Here is a 15215-nt window from a genome sequence, read left to right on the forward strand (position 1 = left end):
GTTCAATGATTTTCCTTTTTTCTCATTGGACTTGTTTTTATAGAGCACTGATGTTGGTAAACATTTTCCTTGGAATCATGACTCATAGATCCCTTTGGTCAACTTTGACTACCAAGATGTATAGTTTATATTATTTTCCACAACAATGCTTTGCTCAAAGGAACTTGATGAATACGCACTTGTGAATTTAAAAAAGCACTTACATTGAGAGATTAGGAAACTGAGGCTAAGGGGTCAGTTAGGTCCTGATTGGTTTTGGCAGTTGCCTTGTTTACCTAATCTCTTTGTCTTCACAGTGAATGAACTTGGAAGCCCGTGGGGTTTATAGCTCTTGATTAGGGCCCCAGAGTTTTCTATGGTCAAGCGAAACTACTGGCCCTACTTATGACACAGATGAAGTATGACAGACTGGAAAATCTGCCATGGGATTTCTTTATAAAATAAATGAAACTTTACCTCATAATTGCCTCTGGGGGGGATAAAGGTTTGGTGAATGTTTATTTCTTTTGGTGGTTAATTTGACCTTTTATGTTTTGACAGTGACAGCTCTGTATCTTCACTATTTGATATTTTAATACATTTTACCAAAAGAGAAGGAATGTGGCTTTGAAGTGGAGTACAAGAAAAGATCAGAAAAGATCTTAAACTATTTAATTACAGGGCATAGTTGCATTAATGTTAATCTGTACTGCTGTTCTAAATGTAATGCCTTATGAACGGATATGTAATTACTCTTCAAATTAGATAATATTTAGAATGTAAATAAAAAATGGTTTGATTATTGAACTGATGTGGAAGTTGTGCATCGTTTCACACTAATTCGAAGGGCAGGATCTCTCCAGATCTGTTTCTCTTTAAAAATCGGTCTATTGTGCCTTACTCCCTGAGGTTCACCGTTTGAGGATGTTGGCTCAACATAGATTTGAGGACAGAACACTTGGTCCAGGGTCAATCTCAAGAAGAAGTAACAAATGTATGTGACAGATATTAGGGGGGGGGGAAACTTTAATGAGTGTTAATTATAGCTGTTTCACATCAGTCACCAATCCGACACCTAGCTACATTGACATGACCTCGTCATTCCACAAATCAGGCTGATGGCACAGCACAAAACTCTAGCTTCTGACTCATCTCACACTAGCTTCCATTTACAAATGTGCCTGTGACTTTACTCATGTGTTATGATGCAAAAACAGTTTTTTCTGTAAACCAAATGGCATGTATACAATAATGTACATTAACTGCCAAAGATTGAAGTTTGAGATGGCATGATCTATGTATGATATTACGGGTCTTTATAAGAATGAATTCTGCCTGTCCCAGAGTAGATAGATGGCTTGTTCTAACAGAGCTATATTAAAGAGCTTGTCAACTGAAATACTAGCAGAGATGTCTGGGCTTTGGTAAGTGTGAAAATGCCAATTCAGTTAACCTAACCAGACAAGGATAATAGGACAGGATGTCTCATACTTGCCCTGGCAGTGTCCAGTGCAGTTTCTCTTACATGAAATCCATTTTGACCAGAAGGTAAGCAAATCCTTGAAAAAAAGTAAAGGAGGTGATCCTGGATTTTATTCTTTGGTGTACTACACTGGATTGCCGTTATGGTTTCAAAACCTGGTGCATGTGGTAACAATGTGGTCTGCTAAACCTTAAAAGTTTTCACAAAAATCTAAAGGACAAATGAGTCAAGCTTATTTTGTATTTCCCCTTAAGTCACCCCAGCTTCAGAGAAAAATATTTTGTTACTGATGTGTGCTTGTTTTTGCCCTCGTTTCAATGTTCCTTTCCCTTTCAAGGTTTCTTGATTGCACTGTGTTTGTGTTCCCTTTGACTTGACTATCTGCTCTGTTACCTTTACTCCTGCCCCTGTGAATTGCGTGGATTCGCTTGAACTGCAGAGCCTTTTTTCATGTACCATAATGTAATTAAGTATTTGTGTATCAAGATTAAACTACTGTAAATTTTGTACTGTATTGAAGGAGAGTATTCCAAATAAATACACTTGACTGGCTGATATTTCTACAATGATAAGACATTCATATTTATAAAGATGTATATAAATGTTTTGCAAGTGAAAATCTATATTCAAATCAATCTGTTTTACATGGGCTGTGGAGGAACTCTGGGTGGGCCACCCTATAGAAAGAGAACACATTCCATCAGAACGGTATTCCACAATCACATCATGCAATAACAGCCAACGTTAGAGGAAAAGCAAGAATGGAAATGTCAGTTTCTGTATTTGACTGAGGATTCTCTCAATCCAAGCAGATATCCCAGACATGAGGATTTGTGCAGGCCACAGGTGTCAAACTCATTCCATGGGTTTTCGCTCCTCCCTTGTACTTGATTGATCCATTACGGTCACTGATTATTTAGGAACTCCCCCTCACCTGGTTGTGTAGGTCTTAATTTGACAAATTGAAAGGAAATAAAGAAAACTAGCACATACTCAGCCCTCCATGGAATGAGTTCGACATTCATGATCACCATTTAATGGCCATGGCAGAGCTTGGTGCTTGAGTATTCACAACTGGGCCTGAAGCGGGATGGTGGTGTGCGGTCCTTCCTGGCCTCTGTGGAATGGTTCCTGACCACCTTACAGTGGATGGCACAGCTCACGCAGTAGTGCAGTTTCACATAGAGCTTGGGCAAAACAGGCTTGCCAGAAGAAAGGATGATTGAGTATGAAGTGTAATAAACCAAGGATCTGGTGGATCTAATCAAACAAAATACATGCTCCAGTGCCATTCAATGCTAGCATCACATGACTAGTTGCCCTCAGACCATTCAACAATCTACTCACATTCAAACACGCTAGCCTCTGAGATATCTACGGCAGCAGCCTCAACAATGTTCCTGATGACAAACTTTTTTTATGGCCTTGTCCCTGCACATGCCTACAGCCCTTCTTGGCACAACCACAGTTCCGTCTCTTCTTAGTCTATAAACAAAGACATAATGAATATCTTGAAACATCAGCAGAGCCTCACTGTCGAGTTATTCACAAGTGTTCCTCAACTCCAGTCCTTTGTGTAGGTTCATTTCAGCCAATTAGCTACTCCCATTAGCAAGGCTCAATCAACTGATCTAAAAACATCACAAATGCTGCATCAGTAATTACAGTATAATTAATATAGGTAGAATAATTTGTTTATCACAAACATACAGTGCATACAAAGAACCAACCTGCGATATACCGACTCTTGGTCAACCAAAACAAAACCCATGTTTCAAGCAGGCTCAAGTTCAGTTTCCTCAACTTAAGCCTTATTCAACATACAAAAAGAGAAAATGTTTATAATGATTGCCTAAGAGTTTCCTATTAGTGCAGTGGTCTTTGCCAGAATATGCAAGAAACTAGCTAACCAATCATACCGTACCGGCAAATTAGCAATCTAGTTAGCTAGCTGGTCCACAGTTATACAATATTCAATTAAAAAGCCTAACATACTGCATCAACAGTCACAGTACTGTAGAAATTATTTTTATGGCTTTGTTTTTTATTAATATTAATGAGTATGTCAAACAAATAATTCAGTTGAGTTGTTATATAATGAATTGAAATGTATTAACATATTAACGTAACTTTAGACAACTTTAATTCATAATGGAAAAATAACCCTGTGAATTGCATTTGACTGATCAGTTGATTCAACATCTTCATGAATGATATCACCACACAGGTTACACAGGGCAGCACAGATTCAAAGTATTTTGTCCATTTTCGATGAGAGGTCGATTGGCACTGACTGTGAGATGATTCTAAACCGTTTGAGCCTTTGAATTACGCGTTCCACATGGACCCTCACGTTGGCTATCAATCTTGTACATGTGGTGTCCTCCACTGACAGCTGTGCGCCTCTTTTTGTGAAGGCTGGAATTGTTCATTTAACCTTCCTCTCATACACCAGTTCATGGATTGTGAAGCCCCGGTCAACCATGACCTCATCATCTGGACAGAGGTTCTCCAAGAACCTAGAATCCAACGTTATATATTTGTTGCTACATCTACCTCCATATGCTGAAGAAATTAACATCACCAGACCGACCACAAGGTACTTGATAGTGTTCTGGGTGTAGTAATGGTTGAATGACTCCCCCCTTGAATCCAGATTCTTGCATTCTGTAAAGCAATTTCTGAGCAGTCGATAATCCAGGTTGGTCCTTGGTAGTAGTCCTTAAAACATTGTGACATTGTAGCACGGATGATCTCCCTTGGCAACCATGGAATGTACTCCCTCAGACTCTCTTCCATCATGTCAATCCAATAACGAATCACTCAACTGACAATACCCTAGGAAAACACCAAACCTTTCTGCTAGGTACTGCTGCAGCAATCTGAGCTTCATCAGTGTCATCAGAAGTTGGTCTGTCAGGTCTAATTGAAAGCTGCCTTTGTAGAAGGGTAGAAGATGTTCTACCAGGAGGGTAGAAAGGGTAGCAAGAGACAAGCCTGTATGCAGTCAACAGAGTGCTTCATTCCTCAGCAGGGTTTTGTAGAGCGGTGCTGCTGGGCACTGTATCCCTGCCTCACAGGTAGTGAGCTTTACATGATCACCTGAGCTGTAGTTGTGATCACTTAGAGATGGGTCTTCCCATTGGGTTTGGGCATCCTTCTCTGAAGGTAAATCCATTCTTTCTATTCGTGTTGGCCAATCCCCATTTTCAATTTGGTGAAAACTTGAACCTGTTGTGTCATCTGTTAAGAAATCAGTATGGCTTGTTAAACAAGTCAATGGACAATTTACAACAAAACACCATACTGCATGGATGCTCCTAATAATATGTAATAATCATAATAATTAAGTATATATATTTTTTTATTATTGAGTTGTAGAGGAAATAAATTGTGCTATTATGAGACTGCTTAGCTACAAGAGCAAGAGGGAGACACAAAATGAGAGCATGCAAACTGCTCAAGCGTTTGGCTTAACGTTACCTGTCACTGATGACTGCCTGACCAACACGTCTTCACGAGTGGAGTATCGTAGCCAAGCCATTTTTCTGGGTGTGGATGCTCGACTGTAAACTTATTGTCAAAGAATTGGTAGGAGCATACAAAGGGACGTTTTGGTGATTTCTTTAGATTAAACGCTTTGAGCCAGAGCCGCAAAGACTGTGTCTTTAGGAGGTGGATGCAGGTCATATGGGACTCCACAGATCGACGTAGCGGTTGGTGTTCAAAACATTGCTGTTGTAAAAACTGCCTCCTTCATCAAATTGTGACAGCCTCGTACTGAACATATAATGATTGTCAGGGTGATTGATTTTAAGATTTTGTGCGGTTCTGTCAGTGTAAAACTTTCAAGCTCTCAAAGGAAAGTACCACTTTTGCATGCGCTAGCGTCACGCGAATGTTGCCGGAAATAGAAACACTATTGCAACGAACTCGCTGGCGACTACGTTCCATTTTTTCTGCATCAGAATATAATCGAACTGGACCGGAAGCATGGGTGCCGACCGTACATTTCACAACATTGAGAGTTTTTAGAAAACTAATTCGTTTTCAAAATCATGGGCAATTCAGCTAAGCACTCACCATTTTGAACAGGACCTGAGGGATGGGTGCCGACCGAATTATATCTCTCTAGCAACCCTGGATGTTGTAAATGTTGTGAACGACACAGAAAGCACTCATATGAAAGCACTCATATGTATTTGTTTTTAATATATAGTTTGCATAATTATGCTATTATCAAATAAATAAAATGTTTACTTATTTTAGTTCTACAAAATAACAATACTATTTTTCTGCGGAAGGATATGTATGTGGCATCTTTGCTAGTAATAGACGTCATTTCCCATTATGCATTTCCATTAATCCGCAATTTACAAACATTTGTTTGTACAATCGAAGTTTCTCTGTTGATCTTACAAATTGACTGGTGCTTCGCTTCGGCATTCCAATACTTTCCTTTAAATGCTAATTGTAAATTATTTCAATTTGCTAGAGAGTAAAAGCATGCGTCTACGTTTCCTGTCTGTCCTGGACAGCGAGAAATGTCTCCCAAGAAAGGGCACATTTGCCATTATGTTACGCAAATTACGCTTGCTTTATTTGCATAATGTATCGTTTCTGCAACTGGGTATTGATAAACCTACTTTGCACATTATCACAAGTTACTAAATTAATTCATTTTATGATATTGTTCATTCATTGATAATGATTGCTTTGTCGATGCATAGCATTTTTCCTAGCACTTTATTTTTGGCACATTGGCGGCGCGGTATGTGCAGTCTGGCCCGCCCCCTGGGTGGGTTTAACTCCTAGAATGTTGCTAGGAGACCAAACACAAACTCATTTTGTGGAGATCCCGCTATCATATCTCTAGAATTCACACAGGTAAGACATCTCATCATGTTAGTTGTCGCAAATACAATTACGGGTTGTTTGTAAACTGCATGGACATGGCAGGCTCTGGACAAGACCATATGACAGTAGCAAGGCATTGGTCATGAGTTTTCTTTACTATGCGTTTGCTTGGTTATTGGACAATGACAACCAACTTGATGTTAATTAAATGTTTAGGCTGTTTTGTGTGGGTTCCTCATTTTCTAAAAGTATGTCTGTCTTACCTCTTAAGTATTGGCTTCCCATTCTGAATGAAGAGAGCGAAGTGGGCCGAGTGACACCAAAACAGCACCCCAGGAGGAGCTTGAGAGAGGAACCATGCCAAAGAAGGGAGCAAAAAAGGGGGGAGCAGGGAAGCAGGCAGGGATGACGGAGGAAGAGAGACTCTTGTACATGCAGCAGAGGGCCCAGGCAGAGGACGAGATGGCCAAAAGGAAGGAAGACATGCTAACTCAATTTCTCAAGGTATGTTCAAGAATGTAACCCAATGAAAAGTCACACAGCCTGATGCAACTTGTTAAGCCTATTCTATTCTCAAAATGTCCTTGCATGACCTCTAAGTACTGTCCCCATCATCTCTACCCGTAATGCAACCAGGATAAGCTGCAGAAGGAGGAGCGCAACAGTGCAGTGAACCTGCACAAGTTGACGCAGCAGTGGCGAGCAGTTCTCCGCCAGACACGGGCAGCTGAACTGCGCAGTGACATTGCTGTGCTCAGCCAGACCTTTGAGAGGGTGCTGGACCGGAAGGACAGTGTCATCAAGGTTAGGTATTTATTTATTTCCACAAGCATCTGTGAGAGACTTCTTCTTGGTGTGTGTGAGAGACTCAGAAGGCTGCTGAGGGGAGGACGGCTCATAATAATGGCTGGAATGGAGTGGTTACAAACACATGGAAACCATGTGCTTGATGTCTTCGAAACCATTCCTTGAATTCTGTTCCAGCCATTACGTCCTCCCAAATTTAGGTATCACCGGCCGCCTGTGGTGTGACAGTCTGTATCTCTCTCTCTGCTGTAGTGTTTGGTGTGTGACCTGAGTGAGGCAGAGCAGCAGTCAGCCCAGGCCCTGCGCTCTCACCTGGAGTGTGTGGACTGCCTGCTGGCCCTGCAGAAGGGTAGGCTGACATCCCTGGAGCAGCAGTGGAACAGCGGCCTGGAGGGACTGAGCTACGAATTCAATTCTGAGAGGTGTGTGTAAAACCTTCTGACACACACCATGACAGATAGACCTATCCGTCCACTTCTCTAATCGACAGCCAGAGACACTATACACAGTTCTGCACAACAATTAATAACTGGATTATGCTGCACTAAACTATTTAGATGAAAAGCTTTTCTAACCTTGATGCAAGTTTGATATTTACTAGATATGCTCTGTGTTGTATGTGAATTGACAGCTGCGTGTGTGTCACAGGCGACCTGTGGCACCTTAATTGGGGAGGACGGGCTCATAGTAATGGATGTAACGGAGTAAATGGAATGGTGTGGAACACATAATTTCCATGTGTTTGATACCATTCAGTCCATTCCAGCCATTACACACCATTCCAGCCATTGTTATGAGCAGTCCTCCCCTCAGCAGCCTCCTGTTGTGTGAGTGTGTATCTTAAATAATTCCCCCAAAAAAAAAAAAAAAAAAAACCTTTCGTGAACTAACACTCACACTTGAATTTTTCCTACTAGTACTGACTTTGTTGATAGCTTTTTTATTGTAGCAAATTGTACTTACTATGACTAAGATATGTGGTTGTCTCACCTAGCTGTCTTAAGATGAATGCACTAACTATAAATCACTCTGGATAAGAGTGTCTGCTAAATTACTTAAATGTGTGTGTGTGTGTTTCCCAGGGAGCAGATTCTGTCCCAGCACCAGCAGGAGTGTGCTTACCTGGAGGATGTGACCTTTGCCATGGAGCAGTTCTACATGGAGGTAGACGGGGAGGCTCGCCAGGACTACCAGAGCACCAGAGACGACATCAAGAACAGGGTAGGGGTCTGGCTCAGACAACCAGCATCAGTTGTTTTTCCCTCTGGTGGGCCTCTTTCATTTCCCCTCCCTCCATTTGCAGATCCTCACAATTGGTCTAGGATAATTTCTACTCTTTAGCATGCTAGCAGATACCCATAGACTTCCAGCCATTGGGCTAACGCTAGTTAGCATTGTCTTACAAAACTACCTCTAACTTCCTTCATACTGGACACAGACATAAAAATGGTATCCACGAGTTCATCTGAGTTCATCATTTGGGGAAGTAGATAAAGGGCCTCATTGCCAAAATCCCGAAGTATCCCTTTAACCTTAATCGTTATGAACAGAACAAAACAAACTTTGAACCAGCTGTTAGGGGATGTTGTGTGAGCTGGCTTACATTCCCTGTCTGTGATCTGTGATCTCCTTTCCCACTCCCATTAGAACATAGAGGAGAAACATGCGTTGAGGATCCAGTTAGAGGGGACGGTGGAGGGCCTGTGGCGTCAGTTCCAACAGGCCCTACGCAGCTACAATGAGGCTACAGAGGACCGTCACATCGCCTTTGAGTCGTTGAGGACCCGCGACCAGCGCAGTGCCCAGGAGATCGACACGCAGATGAGGAGGCTGCAGAAGATGCAGGTCAGTGTAGGGCTACAGAGACTACGTTTCCAATGGGGGCCGATTCAGACTTCGGAAATCTATGCCCTTTTAACATGTTTTGATTGAAACACGTCTCAGTATTTGGTATTCAGACTTACCGTATGCAGGTGTGCAACAAACTCTGTGGGTGTGCCTCCAATATCCGCACTGAATACATTTAATTAAACTGCTGAAAACCCTCCCACTTGTTGGCCAACAGATTTTCTCATGGAGTTTTCATTTAATAGTGTTTTCAGTACATTTATCAAAAGCCATCCCGTTAAATACAGTGTACCTTTTAATTATAATTTTCTCAAGACTCACTAGAATATATTGAGAGAACGGGTTATGAGTATTAGAGATCAATGAAGAAAGCCATCAAAATATGTTAATCATATTAGTCTCCTTTTAGTAGATTTAAAAATCTTTTTTTTTTTTTAAATGGTTTGGAGTGCCTTTATGCACAACGCATATTGATTAATCAAAAATACATAGGTTTGGTTCATCCTGAAAGTTGCCATATTCAGTTGTTCAATCCATGAAATATTGGAAGGGGAGAAAAGTGTAGTCATATAAATCTACCTTAATCCTCACTGATGATGGAACTGTGATGACAACAGTCCAGTTGTCGTGAACCGTGCGCCAAGCTCCAGGTTTAAACTGCCACATTTGGTCTGCCTTCCATAATGATTCAAATAGGCTACATGTCCCAAAATATTGGACAACTTGTAAATAAAAATGATTTACTACTGCTAGCGACCCTCCGCAACAACCACATGGACAGGACGGCGTTTAGAGGAAACAAATAAAGGTCGGCAAAATCAAACAATGGAATGAAGGGAATTAACCCTAAATTGTCAGTTAAATATGTGTGGTTATTATTTATGGTCGCTACCAATAGAAAATTGTAGGAAACACGAAAAGTTGGGGAATATGATTAAAACATTCTAGAGCGCACAAAGGTACAATTTGGCATGACTGTCATTCTGCTCGGCTATGCATTTCCAAGATTTATCCTTAAAAGTTAAGGCCATACGATTTAAATTATGCATAGCGGCACAACATTTCGTACTGTGGGAAAGGAGCATAAATACCTGTCATGTTGATAAGCTTTTCAGTTTGCAGCCATATTACTGATTTCAAATTTGTCTCCAGCGATCATAAATTAAAATAAACCAAAACCAATTGTTATTTATATTTACAATCCCCTTATCCAAACGGATTACTCATTTACCTAGCTCTTTATTAATTTATAAATTACAGTGCGTGGAGAATGGCCTTATTACTATCAGGTAAAAATAGTCGTTTTTTTTTTTACTTGGAACCGACGGGTTGCTTGACCTTAATCATGGTTTCCTCGCGAGTAAAGGGGGTGATATTATGAGGGAATTAAGTCAAGGTCAGAATAGATGAATCTGTAGACACACCTCCATTTCTGTGATCACCTCCCCAAACTAATATCTGGCTGTCACATGCGTTTCCCCATACTTAAGATCAAGGTCAGAATACGCAGAGAAAAATGCATAAAAAGGGAATTAAGTTCCATTTACAGGCACGTAACTCGGGTCTGAATTCCTCCTATGTAGAATACAGGGTCAAGAGGACTACTCTGAGCAACAGTCTACCATATGAAAATAGAATGCTTATATTGCTCATCTGTTATATGTGATTGTATTATTAACTTTATTTGAATACAGTATTCATGCATGCCCTCTGTGTATGTCCGCATGAGTGCTCGTTTCCCACTGTATTGGTGTCTCTCCCCTCCAGGACTCCATATCTGCTCTGCGCTCTAGGCTGAACTCCAGCCAGAAGGAGAGTGAGGGTGCAGCACGGGGCCTGAGGGCGGCCAGGGAGGAGGTGACCCTGCAGGCTCGCCAGCTCAAGGCCCAGCTGAGCCGTGCCCGCGCAGCCGAGAGGAACCAGCTCACCAACCTCACCGTGCACAGCAACGCTGCTGCCAAGAACCTACAGGGCGTCATCACTAAGGTGCTAACGTTAATGCATGTAGACACATACAGTATGTACATTTAGCAACCAAACATACACAGCACACTTATGCATGTGTACTGACTCACATTCACTTGCTATGAATTCTCACACCCTGTCCTGTGATGTTGTGGATCAGGGGGAGAGGCTGCTGCGTCTGGCTGAGATGTGTCGTAAACTGGAGACAGAACATGAGAAAGTCCTGCCCTTCTACACCTCATCTCTCACTGCTGAGGAAGAGAGCCAGGAGAGAGCTAATGCTATGGAGCCTCCATCTGAGGAGCTGGCACAGGTATTGGTAGTACTGTATTATACACACACTGATCTGATCTGTGACTCCCACCCAACTTCTCATTTGTAACCCGGTGTGCTCAGGCCATGCTGGACTACCTGGTTCTGGAGCGGTTCTGGCAGCGTTATAACAAGGTTCTGCTGGAGCGGCTGTGTTTGGAACGGGAGAGAGGAGCTCTGACCCAGGAGAACCAGCAACTGCGGATCTTACTGCGCCAGTACCTGGATGGCATCTCCGTTAGTGACGAGATCCTCCGCCATCGCAACCCCCTGCTGATGGTGTCACGGCCCACCCTCGCCGTTCAACCCACTGCTGATGCCCAACGCAAGCGCCACACTGTCATTGAGGCAGCACATGTTGTGCAGCGCACGCTGTAGACTCAATAACAGGCTCACATCACACACCATCACTCCTAGATTAACTTCAAACTGCCAGAATGCACTCCTTCTGACAGAACTCAATTTCTTATTCTATTTGTGTGTTACTTCTTTCTACCAGGTGTCTTACAATATCCATCAAATAAAAGAGGACTATTCCATCTGATAATAACAACGTTCCCTTGTTGTTTTTACATTTTATTATTTAAATAGTTCTGTGAGTTTCCTTTATTTATTCTTTCTCTTCTTGGCCTTCTTGCCTGGCCGCTGGGCATTGGCCTTGTTATAGAGGTAGAGGCCCACCATGCCCAGCAGAGTGGGAACCAGGCCCAGACACACTAGAGGGAAGACATCGTTCACCATCTTCTGCCATGGGGTTACCTGGATCAGTGACATCACCTCCACTTCAAACTCTAGGGCAGCATCAGCTAACGGGACAGAGGGAAGAAGAGTGAGAGAGGATCAACTACTGAGTTGTGTGTGTTGCTGTGCTCAGCCAGACCTTTGAAAAGGTGCTGGACTAGCTAGACAGTTATCAAGATGAGACATTTATTGCTGTATTTATTATTGTGTGTGTATGCAGATGTGTTTAAGTACCTGGGATGGTGGGAGGGTATCCTCGCTTTCCATAGGCAAGGTGTGGTGGAATAGTGGTCTTGATTTTTTGTCTAGAGGACCATAAGACAGAACAAGGTTATTCTCATAGATTTATGTTATCCACTATTTGTGACATTTTACCAAAGTAATTTGAGACAGGATCTTTGATTTGCTTCACAGTGGTAATATCGATATTTGAAACATTGTCCTTGCTTAGCCAAGTAATATTGAATTCCAAGTGGAAGTGGTTCTAAATTAACGTAGTCCACTTCAAAATGTTGTATTGGCAGACCTTGACTGTTTACTTACCCTTCACAAACTCCTACCAAGCTCTGTTCCAGACCTGTTGGATACAGTATCCCAGTGAATGATGCAATAACAAACACTACACTGCAAGTGTGAGCTATATTTGAAGGTATATTTAAACAATAAGTCACAAAGGGGTGTGGTATATGGCCAATATACCACTAAGGGCTGGATACAGCCCACATACCACAAACCCCCCAGGTGCATTATTGTTATTATGTACTGGTTACCAACCTAATTAGAACAGTAAAAATAAATGTTGTCATACCTGTGGTATAAGGTCTGATATACCACAGCTGTCATGCAATCAGCACTCAGGGCTAGAACCACCCAGTTTAGAATACTGTTAACTTAAGCTAGTGTTCCTGTTTTGTGTGATCAATATATTGTCAAACTGTCTTTTTGAATGGTTGTGATTTTACCAGGGATAACGGTCCTCTTTCCCAGCACAACAACAAGGGGGTCCCGGGACAGTGATGAGTCAATCACCTTGCCATCTGCCAGCAGTTTACCCTGTTCAGAGCATTGGAACAATATGGTAGGTGCATGTTAAGAGATTTTGCACCTAAACTGTGATTCTAATCTAAATAGAAGGTTAAAGATGCACATCAGTTCAAGTCACAGTAAATTGTGAAACACTTGACAAACTGTTTAACGTTCTTTACAGGAGTGGCTGCACTGGGCACACTGGTTGAATCAATGACCTCGTCTGTCAATGAAGTTACATGGGACCATTCTAGCCAATGATGGCAGACACGCCGGTGAACAACCAGCACAACGGTTTTCACTAGTTAATAGCCACAGTCATAAATGGCTTTATTGTAAAAATGAAAACAAAATGTGCTTTTTGGTTTTAATGTAAGGTTGGCAGTGTGGTTAAGATTAGAAAACGCCACCTACTGCTGAAGACAGATTTTAGGCCCAGTTATGCATCGTCCTTTCTGGTTTGGTCATGTTCTCCTGCTCAGACATGACAGGTCGTACACCGCCTGGTTAGGTATTTTACTTATCAAAACCACATGTTATAGAAATCTGGTAATGAGCAGGAGTGCTGACGTGTTGCAGCTCCCCCATCACACTACCTACGGAGTAGAATGTTTGGCACGCGGAAAACGTGTCCATTGCACATGGGGTAAAACACGCAATTTACTTGCCATCCCAGATATGATTACAAACTAAGTGTAATGCAAAACTGAAAGTTGCTTTTATTTGACAATATTTGATTGGCACACGAATTTCCCCGTCTTTAGTGAAAAAAATGAACTTGCTGCTTCACACCGTGCCACATAGGCAACGTCGTATCGAGTCAAATGTATCGAGGTGCAATGAATCAGCACCACTTCAACTGCAGAGAACACTTTTGACCAGATTTCATAAAAATCGACATTTGTCTCAATAAGCATGTAGGCTTATGTCAAACAGGGCGGTGCCTAGCCTACCTTTGAAATTGAAATGTTAGTTAGGCTATTAATTTACACTTTTTTCTTACTGTATAGTGGATTTGTAGCGTGTCTCCCATTTCTGACATTATAGAGCAAGTTTCGGGTTTCACCTTATGAAGGGAGAGAAGAAAAAAAATCAAGTAATTTGTATTCCAAATAAATAAAATACAGTTTTATTACATAAATAAGCGATACATTATCAATGTTAACAATAACAAGCTGATAGGCCTACATGCTTTCAATTTGGTCTGAATGTTGCAATGCATTGTATTCGGCACGTGCAAGAGTTTTTCGCCAATTTCCTATCGCTGCTTTGGAGAAAATAGACAGAACTCACCAAGGTTTCCACCAATAACTCTTCCACAACATTTTGCTCGGCTTCAGCATCCTGTGCTGCAACATAAACGAAAGCAGCAAGCATGACTAGGATGACCCCAGGCTTGGCTTTCATTGTAAATCCGACCTTTTGGAAAACTATCCAACTAACTTCAGTAGAGCATGCAAGCGCCGACGATTGACTATCGAAGGTAAAGCAGGCTAGACGCCGGTTAAGGCTGATGTGTTGTTATATTAGGCTATGGCGATAACAGGGCAGCCGAACCGCGGACGTTGTCCTAAAACACCTGGGTCGCCAAAGTGCCCGCCTTAAACATTCCGCCAGCAACCCAGAAGTCCCTTGCTGATGGGTAACGGTGCAGTTACATTCTTCGTGTCGGTTGAGGGCAGTTGTGAGTCTGATAAAAGCCCCAGCAGTTAGGATATGTCCTTTCAACTGGCCTAGGACCAGGCTACTTTCATCGCGATCTGAAACCTCAGATCATGGGGGTTCCCATGGTTGCTGCCCCTTTGTGCTGTATCTGATTAGCGCTATAGCCTATTTGCTTGTTTGTTTGTTTACTTTCCATACCTCACATGACAGTCACCACCGTCTGTACTGACCTGTGTGCCAGCTGGACTCAATTATGTATACATAAACCCTAGATTGTTGATGTTATGGTTGACCATAGAGGCTTTGAAGCCATCGGTCCGCCATATTGGCACTTCCCAGTGCAACCTGGTCTCAGAGCAAAACGTATTATATTCTACTAAAATCCAGCACCTCCATTTAGTGTGATATGTTACATTACATTGACCAACCAATGTTGTAGCGGTCGTACAATATCATATTAATTGCAAGATGTACAGTATCCTACGTCTTGATAATTTAGTATGACATATTTTGTTTGACTGCTTTAGCATGA

The 15215-nt window shown here is 41.9% G+C and overlaps 2 protein-coding genes and 1 long non-coding RNA gene across 4 annotated transcripts; 1 reads left to right on the top strand and 2 right to left on the bottom strand.

The window, feature by feature from the left end:
- Positions 1-1808: 1808 nt before the first annotated feature.
- Positions 1809-5086, bottom strand: LOC112254611. The gene is made up of 2 exons (XR_002954172.2): positions 4946-5086; positions 1809-4705 (listed from the first exon to the last, which is right to left on the bottom strand). It is a non-coding gene; the product is annotated as an uncharacterized LOC112254611 (long non-coding RNA).
- On the top strand, positions 4965-11977 carry ccdc65 (coiled-coil domain containing 65). Of its 2 annotated transcripts, none has more exons than XM_024427327.2 (9): positions 4965-5053; positions 6591-6823; positions 6956-7123; positions 7379-7548; positions 8209-8347; positions 8774-8971; positions 10742-10960; positions 11100-11252; positions 11336-11977. In XM_024427327.2, the coding sequence occupies exons 2-9, from the start codon at positions 6677-6679 to the stop codon at positions 11627-11629; spliced, it is 1488 nt and encodes a 495-aa protein (XP_024283095.1). In that variant the 5' UTR covers positions 4965-5053; positions 6591-6676; the 3' UTR covers positions 11630-11977. The 2 variants fall into 2 exon arrangements, with proteins under 2 accessions (XP_024283095.1, XP_024283094.1); XM_024427326.2 differs by lacking the exon at positions 4965-5053 and adding an exon at positions 6016-6349.
- On the bottom strand, positions 11791-14913 carry LOC112254610 (peptidyl-prolyl cis-trans isomerase FKBP11). Its single transcript, XM_024427328.2, has 6 exons — positions 14312-14913; positions 14022-14084; positions 12955-13045; positions 12536-12569; positions 12227-12297; positions 11791-12057 (listed from the first exon to the last, which is right to left on the bottom strand). Exons 1-6 carry the CDS (start codon positions 14423-14425, stop codon positions 11858-11860), a joined length of 573 nt encoding a protein of 190 aa, XP_024283096.1. The 5' UTR covers positions 14426-14913; the 3' UTR covers positions 11791-11857.
- Positions 14914-15215: the final 302 nt, after the last annotated feature.

Source organism: Oncorhynchus tshawytscha, linkage group LG07 (assembly GCF_018296145.1).
Source record: "Oncorhynchus tshawytscha isolate Ot180627B linkage group LG07, Otsh_v2.0, whole genome shotgun sequence".
NCBI lineage: Eukaryota > Metazoa > Chordata > Actinopteri > Salmoniformes > Salmonidae > Oncorhynchus > Oncorhynchus tshawytscha.

Excerpts from the sequence above, each read along its gene's own strand:
- LOC112254610 (XM_024427328.2), bottom strand. The coding sequence starts at position 14,425 with ATGAAAGCCAAGCCTGGGGTCATCCTAGTCATGCTTGCTGCTTTCGTT. Across the intron at positions 14,085-14,311 it reads AGTTATTGGTGGAAACCTTG|GTGAAACCCGAAACTTGCTC; the intron begins GTGAGTTCTGTC and ends TCCCTTCATAAG. Across the intron at positions 13,046-14,021 it reads CGCTACAAATCCACTATACA|GGTAAACTGCTGGCAGATGG; the intron begins GTAAGAAAAAAG and ends TGCTCTGAACAG.
- ccdc65 (XM_024427327.2), top strand. The coding sequence starts at position 6,677 with ATGCCAAAGAAGGGAGCAAAAAAGGGGGGAGCAGGGAAGCAGGCAGGG. Across the intron at positions 6,824-6,955 it reads TGCTAACTCAATTTCTCAAG|GATAAGCTGCAGAAGGAGGA; the intron begins GTATGTTCAAGA and ends TAATGCAACCAG. Across the intron at positions 7,549-8,208 it reads TACGAATTCAATTCTGAGAG|GGAGCAGATTCTGTCCCAGC; the intron begins GTGTGTGTAAAA and ends TGTGTTTCCCAG.